Here is a 16,791-nt window from a genome sequence, read left to right on the forward strand (position 1 = left end):
AGAGCCCCCTGTTTAGACCCGTTGATGAACATTGATGTATGGTTGTGTTACTCATTTAAAATGTCATAAGTTATTGTATTAAAAACAGATGCAAGAGTGCAGGCTTTCCAGTACTGCATTAAATCTAAAATTACTGTGAACCTCTGCAGTAACAAGGATAGTAGTCACTTAAAACCATGGATTTGGGTTTGTACGTGTTCCACACCAAGAGGCTCTTCAAGGTGGTGCAGTGGTTAGCACACTGGACGATGATAGTGAAAACCCGTGCCTGACCATCCTGATTTAGGTTTTCTGTGATTTCTCCAGGCAAATGCCGAGACGATTCCTCTGAACAGACACCGCTGATTTACTTCCCCATGCCTGAAGCAATCCAAGCTTGTGCTTCATCTCTAATTACCTTGCTTCTGATTGGACATTAAATGAAATCTTCCTTCCTTCCAAGTGACTCAAGCACATACTTCACACAGATCCAGAATGGTCTTGTTGCTTGTGTACCATTGGAGAAAAGGCCTCCCATAGCTGGACAAGCAGTAGTATGGTCTGCTGGTGCACTGGGAGCAGCGAGGAACTTATATGATTGACACATTATGAGGTCTTGCCACCGCACGATGAGCAGCTATTCCCCAGCCTCAGCGCAGAGACTGGGGATAGGACTGGTCCCGTAAGCACCCACGGCCAGCTTGATTCCCTCATGGCGGGTAGTGTCAATGAGTCAATGGTCCTCAGGTTAGAAGGACTCAATAATATGTGCACTGTGCACTCTTAGTCTAGCTGCAATCACACGTAAGCCCTATAGAAATGGAGCAGATGTGACCTATGGCTGAAGCACTTTGAATCCTGGACTTCAGATCCTTTAGGTGCATTGTGATGTGGTAACCATGACAGTTTCAAACCAAGAATGAGGCCCAGAACCTTCAAGTCCTTAAAATATGGAATGGTGCTCTTCATTTGCAAGTTATGTAAATTAAAAATGTCAATAATAATTAAAATTAACTCACTTATCAGTAGAAAATTGAAAACCTGACTTTGTGGTCCACTTTTCCAACCTATTCACTGTAAGTTGTAACTGACAAGTTACTGTTCCAGTGTTGGAGGAGGTACATAAAACTGACAAACTGTCCACAAATAAGGAACACTCCACACTCATTACTGTACAAGTTATACTGTTTACAGCTATAGCAAAGAGGGTGACACTTAAAACACTTCCCTGGGGAGCATAATTCTCTTGCTCAAAACTGATAGCATGTCACGAACTCAATATGTAAAATAGCATTTAGATAAGATCGGGCTAAATGAACATGGGGAGGTGGTCACAAAAGCTCCATTGGTAGAGCTGTTCTTGAATAAGTAGTGTCATACACCTCACCGATGTCAAAAAATATCCTTATAATATCGCTTACAAAGGAAAGCCTATTGGATAGCTGCCTCTAGCATGTTCAGGTTGTTGACAGTGGATGGAGATCGCCTGAATCTACACCGAGTGGCTAAGGAGCTGCTTGGTCTGTAATACCCAAACCAGACAACAGCTGACCATTTGCTCCAAGGCCTTCCCAACACAGATCACTAAGGTGAGGCTCTGATAACCAGTGGGACACATTTGGGCCTTTGCTGGTTTGAGAAGATGTATCAAAATTGCCTCCTTCCATGAGGCGGGAAAATAGCCCTGCTTATCATATCAATTTAAAACATCCTAAGATGATTTCCTTGGATGCTGTTCGCAACTTGCGCAGCACACTGTATCAGATTTGGATGTGACTGAGACTCGGACAGTACCAAATCCAGCTCGTACATGGAGAAGCAGCAGTTGGAGGACTCGGAATTATCGGACCTGATGTCCAATCCATCCCCTCCATGGAGGCACAGTAGCTTGGAACACTGGATCCTGGCTGGCGGTGGCAGTAGTCATTGCAACATGCTCTGCCATTGTCTTGGCAATGTATCTCGTTTCAGCACCATTGCTATGGACAATCAACTGCATTTAATGCAAATGCTCCTGATCGCTTCTCTTACTTTTGTAGAACAAGTGGAGTGGTTGATGGAGTTCACCAACACTTTCCATGACCTTTTCTTAATTTCCTTGATGATGCACCATGATCTGACTCTCACTACTCAAAAAGCTGCGAGATTTCCTGCAATTGTGCTGCACTTAAAGCATCGTTGATGCGCATTCTGAGCACCATGCATTGGTCCAAGTGCAGGCTGCCTTCCAAGATGACCCAAGAGCTTAGGGATGGATAAGTCAGCAAAATGGCGGATCATCTGTGAGATGTAGTCCACTCATTCTTGGATGCTGGCATAGTTCTCCAACACAGCCAGCAGGCTGAACAGTATCCAGTAAACTCTGTTGATCATCCATCTCAGTGGCTTCCTTTAAAGGAGCAATGTGCCTGGTATATGAATCCAGGGTGAGACGTGGTCATTTGAATGGAAGTAACGTCCCACTAAGTGGAACCTGCAATGGCTAGGAAGCAGAACGAGCAGTATATGCCTGAGGAGGACCCAGTAGAAGTGCTGAAACAAATGGGACTGCCCACTTTGAGGATGCACAGCTCCTAAAACACCAAATCCCACAATATACAGCCAAAGATGCATATTCTACCATCTAGCATTCAGATCCACCAGTAAATAATGAGTAATAAAGCTGAACAAAAACACCAGTACTTTTCAACCTTCTTTTGTATTTTAAGTTACTTGGCAGACACCAATCACTTTCTGAGGATCATGTTCATTCAGTAATAATGCATGTTTATTAGGTTCTACATACAGTTATTCTTTTGTTGCAATTGAAGTCTGTTTGGAATTTTCTACAACTATCAGATTATGAAAGATTTGGCATGCTTCCTATCTGTTTTGCTGACTTGCACTACCATGATTCTTACTTATTATCCTTAAACTACTTCCAAATAGTGTAAGCCACAGATACACTCATTTTTGCCTTGCTTGAATTTCCTATCAAGACAATTCAAAACAAGAAATTCAATTCCAGCTTAAAAAGCAAAAGGTATGCACCAATACAGATGTGAAACTACCACTTTCTTCATATGACGCTTTGTTAGGTACACTTAAAGGCTGTCATCCCTGACAAGGAATTTCATCCTATTGGCCTTGTGCCCATGTTACACTCAGTGAATGAGACAGGCAGCATACTTTACCACCTCCATAGACACCCTACAGACAAACTTCCCTATTCCAAGGGCTGTCCCATAATTCTGCCTCATAACGTGTGTGTGTGTGTGTGTGTGTGTGTGTGTGTGTGTGTGTGTGTGTGAGGGGGTGCGCGCGCACTCACTGAAATTAAGATCAGGTTCAAGACAATTAATAAGAAAAAAATTTCATGGATGTCCACTAACGCATATCTTTTAGTTGTAACTTTATGTCCAAATTCTTACTATGAGACACCTGCTGGCTCATATTCACCTTCAGGAAGGAAAATATTAAATACTGTTGATCAACATATTTAAAATAAAATTTACAGTCCTAGTCTAGCTTACAGAATTGCTAGTTCCTTTTTCCAGGAGGAGGGGAGGATTCATTGAGAATAGTTAAAAAGGAATAGCAAGTCACTCAGACCTCAAAATGAGAGTGAGAATAAAGCACTACACAAAGATTGAGGGGGAGGCATCAGAGAGTAGCACGTAATAGATGGTACATTCCGTAAGTACTGTGCCAACTTGAGTCCGGAGAGAATAAGAACAGAAATAAACATACGTTAGGAGGAAAAATGAAAAGTGCAATTATGAACTACGACAGAAGAAAAAAAGAGAAAGAGGGGTGGGAGCAAAACAAAGGGGAAACTATTAACACAGTTAAGAAGAAAAAAACATAGTACATATGTATAAAAATAATAAAAAGTATACTGAAAAAATGAGATAGGGGGATGTGTTAGAGGTGATTAAGTCCAGCAGGGTGTCGGGATTTAAGAATGTGCCTGAGGGCACGATCCCTCTCCTACTTCTCTTTTTATCTGCTGTCCTAGTTCGTAACTGGGCCATTCATTTCTTTCCCCTTAATCTATCTTTACTTCTCACGCTGTCGTATCATCTCTGGACTGAAGATGGTACAGTGCTTATGAATTTACTACCTCTGACCTGCGACACCTACATCTTTACCTTCTTTATCCTCACTACAGGTATGTCTCTTATCTTGGGTTATGAGTGACCTGCCCATTCTTTTTCACTTTCCCCAACCTACCCCTCTCTTCTCTTCTGAGAAAGGGACTAATTAATCTGAAAATTAGGGTAGTGTTGGCAGTTATTTTCATATGGGTCAATCAGCAGTGATAAACATTTCAACCCCTGAAAGTTAATATTGGCCAGAAATTGTATTTTATTGGTCCTGTTCTCTACAAAAAACTGATGAAAGTGTTTTACTGTTTTATATGTATACTTATTTAAGATTACCATCACATACTTGACACATTTAAGCATTTATAGTGTACAGTTCATAAACTTAAACCTTCTTCAATGGAGTAAAATCAGTAATGCTGAAAAGGTTTTGGTAATTGCTTTTATGTTTTTGGGAAGTTTGTTATAAAGTTTAACTGCCATCTGGAAAGTACCATTTTGGGTCATATATATAAGTTCTTGTTTTACCTGGTGAAGTGATCATGAATATCATTTTTTTCAATCTGCAGTCCTTACCTATTATATTTATTTAAATAATATAAGGTTTTCCATAATTTAGAGGCATGGCAAAGGAGGAATATCACAGATCCTAAGTAGAGGCTTAGTAAGTTCTCTTGGTTCGCATCCAAACATTATTCTAATATCATGATTGCAATTGTAGTTTGAAAGTGCTGATAGATGTTTTAGAGTTTCCCAAAAAAAGTAACCCCATATTTAAGTTGAGAATGAAAACAGGCATCATATGCATTCATTACTGTTTTCTCATTGCAGCAGGATTTTAGTGAGCAAGGAAGGTAGCATGTCTTGCTCAGTTTTGCTTTAAGGTATTCAATGTGTATATTCCATTTGGAATTGTTTTGCAGTCACAGTCCTAAGAATTTAATTTCTGTATTGTTACCAACTAGTTCATCATTGATAGCAACCAACTAGTTCATTACTGATAGAGACAAATCCACCCCATGAACCATGGTCCTTGCCATTAGTGGGGAAGCTTGTGTGCCTCAGCGATACAGATAGATGTGCCATAGGTGCAACCACAACGGAGGCGTATCTGTTGAGAGGCCAGAAAAACTTGTTGTTCTTTAAGTGGGGCAGCAGTCTTTTTCAGTACTGCAGGGGCAACAGTCTGGACGACTGACTGATCTGGCCTTGTAACATTAACCAGAACAGCCTTGCTGTGCTGGTACTGTGAACAGCTGAAAGCAAGGGGAAACTACAGCCATAATTTTTTTACCCAAGGACAAGCAGCTTTTCTGTACGGTTAAATTATGATGGATTCCTCTTGGGTAAAATATTCCAGACGTAAAATATGTCACCATTCAGATCTTCGGGCAGGGACTATTTAGGAGGATGTTATAATCAGGAGAAAGAAAACTTACATTCTACGGATTGTAGTATGGAATATCATATCCCTTAATTTGGCAGGTAGGGTGGAAAACTTAAAAAAGGAAATGGATAGGTTAAAGTGAGATTAGTTGGAATTAGTGAAGTTTGGTGGCGGGAGGAACAAGACTTCTGGTCAGGTGAATACAAGGTTATAAATACAAAATCAAATAGGGGCAATGCAGGAGTTGGTTTAATAATGAATAAAAACATAGGAGCGCAGATAAGCTTCTACAAACAGCATAGTGAATGCATTATTGTAGCCAAGATAGGCACGAAGTGCACACCTACCATGTAGTACAAGTTTATATGCCAACTAGCCCCACAGATGAAGATAATGAAGAAATGTGTGATGCAATAAAAGAATTTGTTCAAATACTTAAGATAGACGAAAATTTAATCATCGTGGGGGACTGGAACTTGATAGTAGGAAAAGGAAGAGAGGGAAAAGTAGTAGGTGAATGTGGACTGGAGGTAAGGAAGGAAAGAGGAAGTTCCCTGGTAAAATTTTGCACAGGGCATAACCTAATCATAGCTAACACTTGATTTAGATTCATGAAAGAACATTGTATATGTGGAAGAGCTTTGGAGACACAGGAAGGTTTCAGATAGATTACAGAATTGCGAGATAGAGATTTAGGAACCAGGTTTTGAATTTTAAGACCTTTCCAGGGGCAGATGTGGACTCTGACCACAATCTATTGGTTATGAACTGTAGATCAAAACTGAAGAAAATGCAAAAGGTTAGTAATTTAAGGAGATGGGACCCGGATAAGCTGAAAGAAGCAGAGGTTGTAGAGTGTTTCAGAGAAAGCATTAGAGAACGATTGACAAGAACAGGGGAAAGAAATACAGTAGAAGAAGATTGGGTAGCCCTGACAGATGAAATAGTGAAGGCAGCAGAGGATCAATTAGACACAAAGACGAGAGTTAGTACAAATCCTTGAGTAACAGACGAGATATTGAATTTAATTGATGAAAGGAGAAAAATATAAAACTGCTGTAACTGAAGCAGGCGAAAAGGAATACAAAAATCTCAAAAATGAGATCAGTAGGAAGGGCAAAATGGCTAAGCAGGTATGGCTAGAGAACAAATGCATGGATGTAGAGACATATCACTATGGTTAAGATAGATACTGCCTACAGGAAAATTAAAGAGACCTTTGGAGAAAAGAGAACCACCTGTATGAATATAAAGAGCTCAGACGGAAAACCAGTCCTAAGCAACAAAGATAAAGCAAAAAGGTGGAAGGAGTATATATAACTTCTGTGCAATGGCGATGTACTTGAGGGCAATATTATGGAAATGGAAGAGGACATAGATGAAGATGAAATGGGAGATATGTAACTGCATCAAGAACTTGGCAGAGCACTGAAAGACCTAAGTCAAAACAAGGCCCATGGAATAGATAACATTCCATTAGCCTTGGGAGAGCCAGCCATGACAAAACTCTACCATCCAGTGAGTAAGATATTTGAGACAGGCGAAATATTCTCAGACTTCAAGAAAAATATAATACTTCCAATTCCAAAGAAAGCAGGTGCTGACAGATGTGAAAATAACTGAACTATCAAAACTAAGTCACAATCATAAAACACTAACAATAATTCTTTACAGATGAATGGAAAAACTGGTAGAAGCCAACATCGGGGAAGATCAGTTTGGATTCTGTAGAAATGTTGGAACATGTGGGGCAATACTGACCCTACGACTTATCTTACAAAATAGATTAAGGAAATGCAAACCTACATTTCTAGCATGTGTAGATTTAGAGAAAGCTTTTGATAATGTTGACTGGAATACACTTTTTCAAATTCTGAAGGTGGCAGGTGTAAAAATACAGGGAGCGAAAGGCTATTTACAATATGAACAGAAACCAGATGGCAGTTATAAGATTCGAGGGGCATGAAAGGGAAGCAGTGGTTGAGAAGGGATTGAGACAGGGTTTTAGTCTGTCCCTGGTGTTATTCAAACTGTATACTGAGCAAGCAGTAAAAGATACAAAAGAAAAACTTGGAGTAGGAATTAAAATCCATAGAGAAGAAATTAAAAATTTGAGGTTTGCCAACGGCACTGTAATTCTGTCAGAGACAGCAAAGGTCCTGGAAGTGCAGTTGAATGGAATGGACAGTGTCTTGAAAGGAGGATATAAGATGAACTCCAACAAAAGCAAAACAAGGATAATGGAATGTAGTCAAATTAAATCAGGTGATGCTCAGGGAGTTAGATTAGCAAATGAGACACTTAAAGTAGTAAATGAGTTTTGCTATTTGGGAAGCAAAACAACTGACGATGGTCGAAATAGAGAGGATATAAAACTTGGACTGGCTGTGGCAAGGAAAGTGTTTCTGAAGAAGAGAAATTTGTTAACACTGACTATAGACTTAAGCATCAGGAAGCCTTTTCTGAAAGTATTTGTATGGAGTATAGCCATGTACGGAAGTGAAACATGGACAATAAATAGTTTAGACAAGAAGAGAATAGAAGCTTTCGAAATGTGGTGCTACAGAAGAATGTTTAAGATTAGATGGGTACATCAAGTAACTATGAGGAAGTACTGAACAGAACTGGCGAGAAGAGGAATTTGTGGCACAACTTGACTAGAGAAGGGATCAGTTGGTATGACACGTTTTGAGGCATCAAGGGATCACCAATTTAGTACTGGAGGCAAGCGTGGAAGGTAAAAATCATAGAGGGAGACCAAGAGATGAATAAACTAAGCAGATTCAGAAGGACGTAGGTTGCAGTAGTTATTCAGAGATGATGAAGCTTGCACAGGACAGTGTAGCACGGAGAGCTGCATCAAACCATTCTCTATATTGAAGAGGACGACGACGACGACAACAACAACAGAGACAAATAGGACACACATTTATTTGTTTGGAGCATCGTGGTCCAATTGCTAAGTTGTTTTGTGGCAGTATTAACCAACTGCTGTAATTCTTCCTTTCTTTTCCCTTTAATAGAATTGTGGTATCAACTACTAATGACTGTTTCATTAGCATTCACATTTAAGCTTAGATCATTTTGGTATATAATGAACAGAAAGGGCTCCCATTACTGATCCTTGGAGTACATAGTATTTAATTAGTTTATGGTCCAGTAAATGTTCAAAATTAGATTTTAGGTTGACTTTTGAATATTTGATGGGCACAGTAGTTGGGCAGACCCCAAATATCAAATTTTCAAGCTAGATCAAAATAGGGGGAAATTGTTCATAAAAACCTATGTGGCTCACTGGATGGATTTGAAGAAGAAGAACGACGATGACCAAAAAGCACACTTTAAACCACTCATCAAATTCCTATCATTGGCCAAAATCTCACACACTGTGCCCAGAAGCATCTTTAATGGTTTATTTTAAATTTTTGTTACTACGAAAGGATAAACAAATAGTAAACATGATGCACTTTTAACTTTAAAGTGCCTGTCCATCAGGTAGAAGAAAATACAATGGTGAGTACTCAAAAATGTGGTCAAAGAGGAACGTCTATACAAGTCAGCAGCTTTGACCAGTGACTAAGAAAACATGTGACTAACGACAAACAACAAGGCGGCTATAATGTGATAAATAGTGACGATCTTTTCAAGTGAGCTAAGCTAGAGATCAGTCTACCACCACAACTGCTTTTTTTTAGTTTCACGTTTTTTATCTTCGCAAACTGTTACCTTCCAACCTAACCCAGACTAAGCCAGAGATCTAGCTGTCACCACAACCAGGTTTTTTTGCTTTCACATTCATTGGCTTCAACAACAAAACTATGAATAAACGCATCAAAATGTGACATGGCAACAGCCATTAACATATGTCACTGGTCAAAGTGGATGACTCATACCAAATATTCCTCTTGACCTCAGAACATTGCCCTTGCCATGGGCTCCTGTAGAGCATGTAGGTCACAGCTCATTGTTTCTGCTATGTGAAGTGAGTGATTTGAAAGTGCCCTGATCTTCAAACTTACTTTATATCCAAATGATACAGTTCTGGACATTGGGTCCTTATCAAAACTTTATCTACTAAGCACCCTCTACAATCCCTAGAAGACTGCATAAGCCACAGAGCTTTGTATCCCAATTCTCTGTCTGTTATAATTGAGGCAAATACTCTGCTAAAGGATTGGGGAGAAGAGAAGTTTGTGGCACAACTTGACCAGAAGAAGGGATCGGTTGGTAGGACATGTTCTAAGGCATCAAGGGATCACCAATTTAGTATTGGAGGGCAGCGTGGAGGGTAAAAATCATAGAGGGAGACCAAGAGATGAATACAGCAGATTCAAAAGGATGTAGGCTGCAGTAGGTACTGGGAGATGAAGAAGCTTGCACAGGATAGAGTAGCATGGAGAGCTGCATCAAACCAGTCTCAGGACTGAAGACCACAACAACAACAACAACAACAACAACAACAACTCTGCTAAATAATGAATCACCCTTCAGAAAATAGGGAAAAAATCTATTTGGCAATTGAAGACAAAATCTGCAAAAACACAGACTATGTACCTACATACATAGGTTTTGATATTGATCCCTACATCGGAATATTTTATGATCTGAAGACTGCAATGGCCTAATCGGTAATTGTGAAATGTACAATTTATGTGATCATGAGAGACTTTTGCAGACGAAGTGTATTTGCTTAGAACAGTGATGTAACAGCTGTATCACAGGGTGTGTCTGTAAAGCTCCACAACTGCCAAATCAGTGAACTCAAATCCTTATATATCAACATTTCCACACACTGAGTAGAATAATACTTCATTAAACTGACTTTTTGGGCGAACAGGGAAATCTTATATATTATAAGTTTCCTTGTCTGATGAGTTATATCATTAGCAGATTCTGAGCATGTGAATGTTTTCCTAAAACCCTATCTTGTCTGCACTTGTGAATTCCAGGCAGTAAAAAAATTAAGTTCTGTTGGATGGCTATTGGAAATGAAATAAGTGGCAGAGTAGTGCACATCTTGCTTCACAGTGATTAAAGAAGTGTTACCTAAGTGAACATTGTTTTTCCCACCTAGTGCTCACTGGATGAATGTGGTAGTTAATTTTAAATGAATCCATACAGTTAACGAAACTTCCATGGGGAAAATATCTGCAAGGATGGCACCATTAGAATTTACAGATGCTTGAGCAACCATCTGCACAAAATTTGTGTAGTGAAACCACAGACTGTTCTGGCTGCCCTTTTCTACACTGAGTATACTCCTTGTGGATGCAATGAGTTTCACCAAAGTATGATCTCGTACAATGTGATATAATGGAAGTACAACAAGTAAACAAGTTTTCACAGTTTAGTGAGAGAGAAACCGGTGAGTATTCACACTGTACAGAATATAGCATTTAGTTTTTGTACAGGATCCTTAATACTTTCAAGAGAGCTTTCATCAACTTCCACCATAAGATTTTATTTGAATTTACTGAATATTATTTGATACCCCGTGACCAAATTTTGCTTCTATGTGAGTTCCGTGTCAGAAACTGTACACACTTGTAGATATACGCTGATCTGTTTCCACTGCCTACAACTTATTCATTTAAATTTTCATTGACATGTAACCTCTAGAACCTTTTTTTTTTTTTCCTAAGGTAAACAACAATACTTATAATTTGTACAAAAAGCAACAATTCTGTGAGCAAGGGCAGGCCAAGTAACCCTTACTGAATGGTGCACTATGCTTCAAAATTACACAGATACATGACACTATTTTTCAAAAAGTCTCTGCAGACAGTGGTCAGAATGTTCTAGCAATCCTACAGTACCTCAACAATAGAAGTCCATTCTTTTGTATTGATGAGGTGAAACGATTAGAATAATACAAACATCCAGTCCCCCAAGTGCAGAAAATATCCGATCTGGCTGGAACTGAAACTGGGACCCTGCGTTCTAGAGACAGCAATGCTAGCCACTAGACCCCAAGCTATGGACACAATTCCAAACTACTTTTTTTTTATATGAATTGTTTCACTTTACCTATAGTCACTTAAACTTTTAAGTCCCTAGCGATAAAGAAGCATTTCTGGTGTGAATTTCCAGATTAATATAAGTTGCTAAAAAGCATGTAATAAGTTACAAGCCTCAATCTTTGGATTAATTGAAGCATTTGACAATGCTTCATCAACCCACAACAAAAGTGTCACCTTTCAACCACCCCAACATGTCAAGTTATGCTTGAGATCATCCTGTCAACACATCCTACAGTTCACAAACTAATATAAATGTAAAACAATGTTGACGTTATGTCTCAATCTGTTTGTACACATATGGTTCTACTCATCACACCATTATGTTGTGAATCAAAGCCGACATTAGGTATTGATAAGTTCAATTGATCCCAAATCTTCTACATCACACATACAATAACATCTACCTTTTCCGTTATTCTCCCAAAATATTGAGTGACTGAAGTAAATCAAAAGGTAACCAACACTACCTGAAATTCACGTATTTTTTCCTATTCTGAGGGTGGCAATAGTTTTCCAATACATATACAATAAAATAAAGTCTATGTAGTACTGATCTGGTAAAATGTGGCATGTGAAAGATGCACACTCATAATATGGAGAAAGTGACAAGTAATTTAGTAGAATATAAGGGGCATTCAAAAAGAAACGAGCTGGAGGCATAATTACAGAAACCAGTACCTGTATGTTAGAAGTATTGATCCTGGCTGTTGAGACGCTTGTCCCACTGTGACACAAGGCAGTGAATGGCTGTCTCATAAAATTCCCTGGGCTGCAATGTTAGCCAGTTTCACACATACAGCTGGACGTCATCTCTGAGATGAATTGTTTGTTCCTCAGAGACTTTTTAAGGGGACCAAAAATGGTGTAATCACAGGGAGAGAGGTCCAGACTGTATGGAGGATGGCCGATAATCTCCCATTTGAATTTCTGCAGGAGTGCCATGACTGTGTTGGCTGTATGAGGCTTTGCAATGTCATGGAGCAGAATGACCCCATGGGTGAGACTGCCTGGTCATTCTGATTTGATTGCTTGGCAAAGGGTGGTCAAGGTTTGCGTGTAACGCTGAGCATTCAATGTTGGCCTGTGCTGCTGGAAGTGAATCAGAAGATTACGCCCTTTTCGGTCCCCTTAAAAAGGCTCTGAGGGGCAAACGATTCACCTCGGACGATGACGTCCAGCTGTACATGCAGAACTGGTAAACATTGCAGCCGCGGGAATTTTATGAGACAGCCATTCACTGCCTTGTGCCACAGTGGGGCAAGTCTCTCAACAGCCAGGGTTAATCACCATAGTAAGTCAGCTACAAACGTTCTTATGTGGTGCAAAAGTTATTACATCAAATGATGTGAGTTATTTAGCTTAATCTGTAATGCATAAAAATTTTAATTGTTAGTAATTTCATTTCCAATGATCTATCACTCTGAGATTCTATGACACTGCTGAAATATTTGAAAATATTTCTTATGTTGGGTGGTCCTACATTTTGATTTCATTTGCTTTCACAACTGATCAAAACCTATGTCCTATACATAATCCATTTTGAAGCTAGCAGAAAGTTAACCAATCTGCAAGCTATTGTATACAAAAGCAGCACTGCAGTCTTGTAACCACTTTGGGTTTCCACATCAAATCATCAACAGTAAATCTGTGCTTCCACTCTGTAAGAGGATACTAAAAGAACAGAAAGATACTACATAATTGAAATGTTAGAATGGTCTGTCTAGTCGTCTCACATGTGTGAGTTGGGGGGGGGGGGGGGGGGGGGGGGGAGAAAATCAACTTTATGTTTAGCAGTGAGGTTTAAATTTAAAAATATTACCGGAAAGCATGACAAAAAATAAAAGCAGCACCTTAATTATTATATTGCCATTTATTTGTTTCATAATATAATGTAGGGCAGAGCTTGATATGTAGCAAATTAATGCAAAATTATGGTGCAAATTCTACTGGTAAGTACAGTTTAGTTTTACCTTGCTACACAGTTTAATGGTTAAAAGAACGAATTATACTGTGGTCAATATTCTTTAAGGTCTACTTTAAATCTTCCTCTCTATTGCATATTGCACAACGCCAACACGCTTTACTATTTATTTCATAACGTTCCAAACTGACCACTGAATTAACGAAGGGCAACAATTCCTGTAAGGAGCAACATGAAATGCCTAAAACTTCAGCATCATAGTCGCAGCGCAACACCAAAACGTTTAAATTCACCTACGCTTTACACGTAAACGTACCGGAAAATAATAAAACTTCATTAGTGTGGCGACAACTTTTTATTTACTTATTTTTAAGGTCTGCCTTCACAGTGAATGATCAAAACCCACAACAATGCGCAAGTGGCGAATAAAATCGCGCTGCCAAGGAAAAAGACCTGAGAATAGTGAGTGCAATTTTAACTCACCTCAACCTTGGCGCTGTTCTGAAAAATTGTTTGAGCTTTATGAGTCAGCTGTGCGAAACAGGAGCTCAGTGTTGCCATTTTCTGTCGCGCTGTATAAACAACATCAGGCTCTTCCGAATCAAATTCATCTGTAACAAAGAAAGATAGCATCACTCAAGTGTGAAGGCAGTGAATCACGTAGACGTAAATATTGCAGTAATATGTAGCCTTCGCATTAGAAATGAGACACTGGCCCGGCACTCGCTAACTGCACGAAATTTTTCAAAGCTATCCCCTCCCCTTTCCTGTCTCTTGATAAATGAACGAAGGTGCCATCGACTGTTTTCAGTACCGGTACTTTATTATTTCTCTCTTCGGAAATTTTTCAAGAAAACACAAACAGGGTAAACATGAAATTATTTTAGCATGACAATCTAAGTTTGGGGAATGGCACTCCTGTGAAACTTCTAGGAAAGTGAATTATCAATTTACTGTTGTTTTCTGTGCATGTCAATCGTTCCGTTTGTAGTAACAATCAACCTCAACGCCTGTTGACATATCTGACAGGTGCTGTCAGTGCAACATTGCTTCCGATTGAAAATTATAGATTAATGTAGTCGCAACCCCGTAACATCTCTATACTTCATTGCGCACGTATAGCACGTACCGATTAATATTTCTAAATCCACAAATGCCTTGTCAAATTCTTTTTCTAGTATGTCAAGCCACCGAAAGCTTAAACCCGTTGCAGCCATGTTTTCGTTTTAAGAAAGTCACGTGACTACTGAAGCAACGTCGGCAAAGAGAACCACAGCACAATCACAGCTTCGCGCTAGCATTTGTTACACAGGTCCAGCTTCACCAACATACATTACCCAAAATATAATAATATCTAATATGTACGCACCTCACGACGGATTGCCTGGTATTTTTACTGTGTAACTAACGATACATATGACATTTTGCGCTTTACTTTAGAATCTTCTTTAAATACAAAATACTGGTGAATATTTGTTGCCTTAGTAAGTACTTTATTGTGGTAGTAGCAGTTACTATTCATCCGTAGATCTATTTTTTACAAGATTATAGGATATGTCAAAGTATTTACAAGTTTCGATCAATTTTAAATAAGATTCGTATAAACAAACATTTACAGACTTCCAGTTAGAGACAATCATTAGATTTACTACTGGTATACAATACTTCTTTTACAAATAACTTATTAAATAATGTAATACCACACTGTTCACTCATATCTCACTAGTAGTCACTGCATACACTATACACACATTGTTTCATATCACATCACTCACCACACAACCAAAGACACACACATTGGTCATCTCTGGGCCATTTTCTGTATCGCAACTTCCCATTTGCTATTCTGAAAAACTGAGTCAGCATCCCTCTGTAATGAGTGAAATGTTAAGCTCAGAAAGAGGAAGAGGTGTCAGTACTGCATTATGCATAGCTTGGGGGAAAGAATTTCTAGAAAAGGAAAAAAGAAGGGAAAAAAAACTTAGTGTCAAGGTGTTATGTGGATTGTAGGATGTTTTGTAATCGTTATTATTATTTATTTGAATAACTTTTTTACCAAACCCCTACTCTGTACTATCTAAGTACTCCTTCAGTGAGCCGGCCGGAGTGGCTGAGCGGTTAAAGGCGCTACAGTCTGGAACCACACGACCGCTACGGTCGCAGGTTCGAATCCTGCCTTGGGCATGGATGTGTGTGATGTCCTTAGGTTATTTAAGTTTAAGTAGTTCTAAGTTCTAGGGGACTTATGACCACAGCAGTTGAGTCCCATAGTGCTCAGAGCCATTTGAACCTACTCCTTCAGTGTATAAAATATATTACATAACAGGTTCTTTTTACCTGCCTTTTTAAATAAGTATTTTTGCGCATTTCTTTAATCTCTATTGCTAATTTATTGTACAGTTTTATTCCTTAGTAAAAAATGCTGTTTTGAGTTTTATATTTATCTTTTCTTGTTCCATGATCATGGGCAGAGCTGTTTGTGCAGTAATTACCAATGTTATTTTTGATATGAACAACTGACTGGTAAATGTATTAACACAGAGCAGTTAATATCCCCAGTGATTTAAACAGATCTTTACAATGAGCTCGACTATTATTTTTGGTTATTATTCTTATGGCTCTTTTCTGGAGTTTGATAACTGTATTCATATTTTGTGCATTTGTTCCCCAAAAAAGAATGCCATAGCTAATAATTGAGTATACATATGAACAGTATGTAACTAAAAGACACTGCATGTTACACACTGATGATAGGATTGTAAGGGCATAACATGCTGATGACATTCTGTTTTCACGTACCTTCGTGCGTTCACACCAGTTCAACTGAGTATCAATATTCATTCCTAGAAATGTTTCATTTGTTACACAGTCTATAGAGGTGCCATCTACATTTAATTTAACATTGTCATTTTCCCTCTTCAAACTGAAATTCATGGCATTGGATTTATGTCCAATGCCATTTTATTGCTTACTGACCAATTGTAAACTACATTGAGAGTTTCATTTGCTTTCTCTGCAAGGACTGTGCAGTGATTGAGCAGCTACAAAGGCAGGTGAGTGTCGGATGCGCAGAAGCATGCGGAAGTGTACCATGTGACTCACAGCTAATCACGTGCCAGTGACATTCTTGTCTTAGTTCTGTGTGGGTCATGCTGTGTTCGGAAGTTTTAACTGTTTATTTCAGTCTTAGTGTTCTGCGCTGTGGGCTGACTGCCTTCATAGAATTCATTATGAGTGATGGTAAGCAATCACGCCAAGTGCTACACAAACAGGCAAGAGAAATAGTGTTCCGTGTCTACCAATACTTTAAGAGACAATCTACTGCTGAATCCACGCTGGCATAAGACGCGGGTGGCGCCATTGCCAAATACCAGGAGCAGGCAACTGAAGACTGTGGTG

The 16,791-nt window shown here is 39.1% G+C and overlaps 1 protein-coding gene across 3 annotated transcripts in view; it reads right to left on the reverse strand.

Moving 5' to 3' along the window:
- Positions 1-14,634, reverse strand: part of LOC126101142 (Golgi-associated PDZ and coiled-coil motif-containing protein-like) — a 482,442-nt gene extending 467,808 nt beyond the window's left edge. For 2 of the 3 annotated variants that reach the window (XM_049911829.1, XM_049911827.1), the window contains exons 1-2: positions 14,522-14,634; positions 13,876-14,003 (exon numbers count right to left, since the gene is read on the reverse strand). In XM_049911829.1, the coding sequence (XP_049767786.1) occupies positions 13,876-14,003; positions 14,522-14,609 (216 nt within the window). In that variant the 5' untranslated portion in view covers positions 14,610-14,634. Of the gene's footprint in view, positions 1-13,478; positions 13,611-13,875; positions 14,004-14,521 lie in introns of those variants that run through there. The other variant, XM_049911828.1, reaches the window with a different exon arrangement.
- Between the last annotated feature and the right edge of the window lie 2,157 nt (positions 14,635-16,791).

Source organism: Schistocerca cancellata, chromosome 9, assembly GCF_023864275.1.
Source record: "Schistocerca cancellata isolate TAMUIC-IGC-003103 chromosome 9, iqSchCanc2.1, whole genome shotgun sequence".
Classification (NCBI taxonomy): Eukaryota; Metazoa; Arthropoda; class Insecta; order Orthoptera; family Acrididae; genus Schistocerca; species Schistocerca cancellata.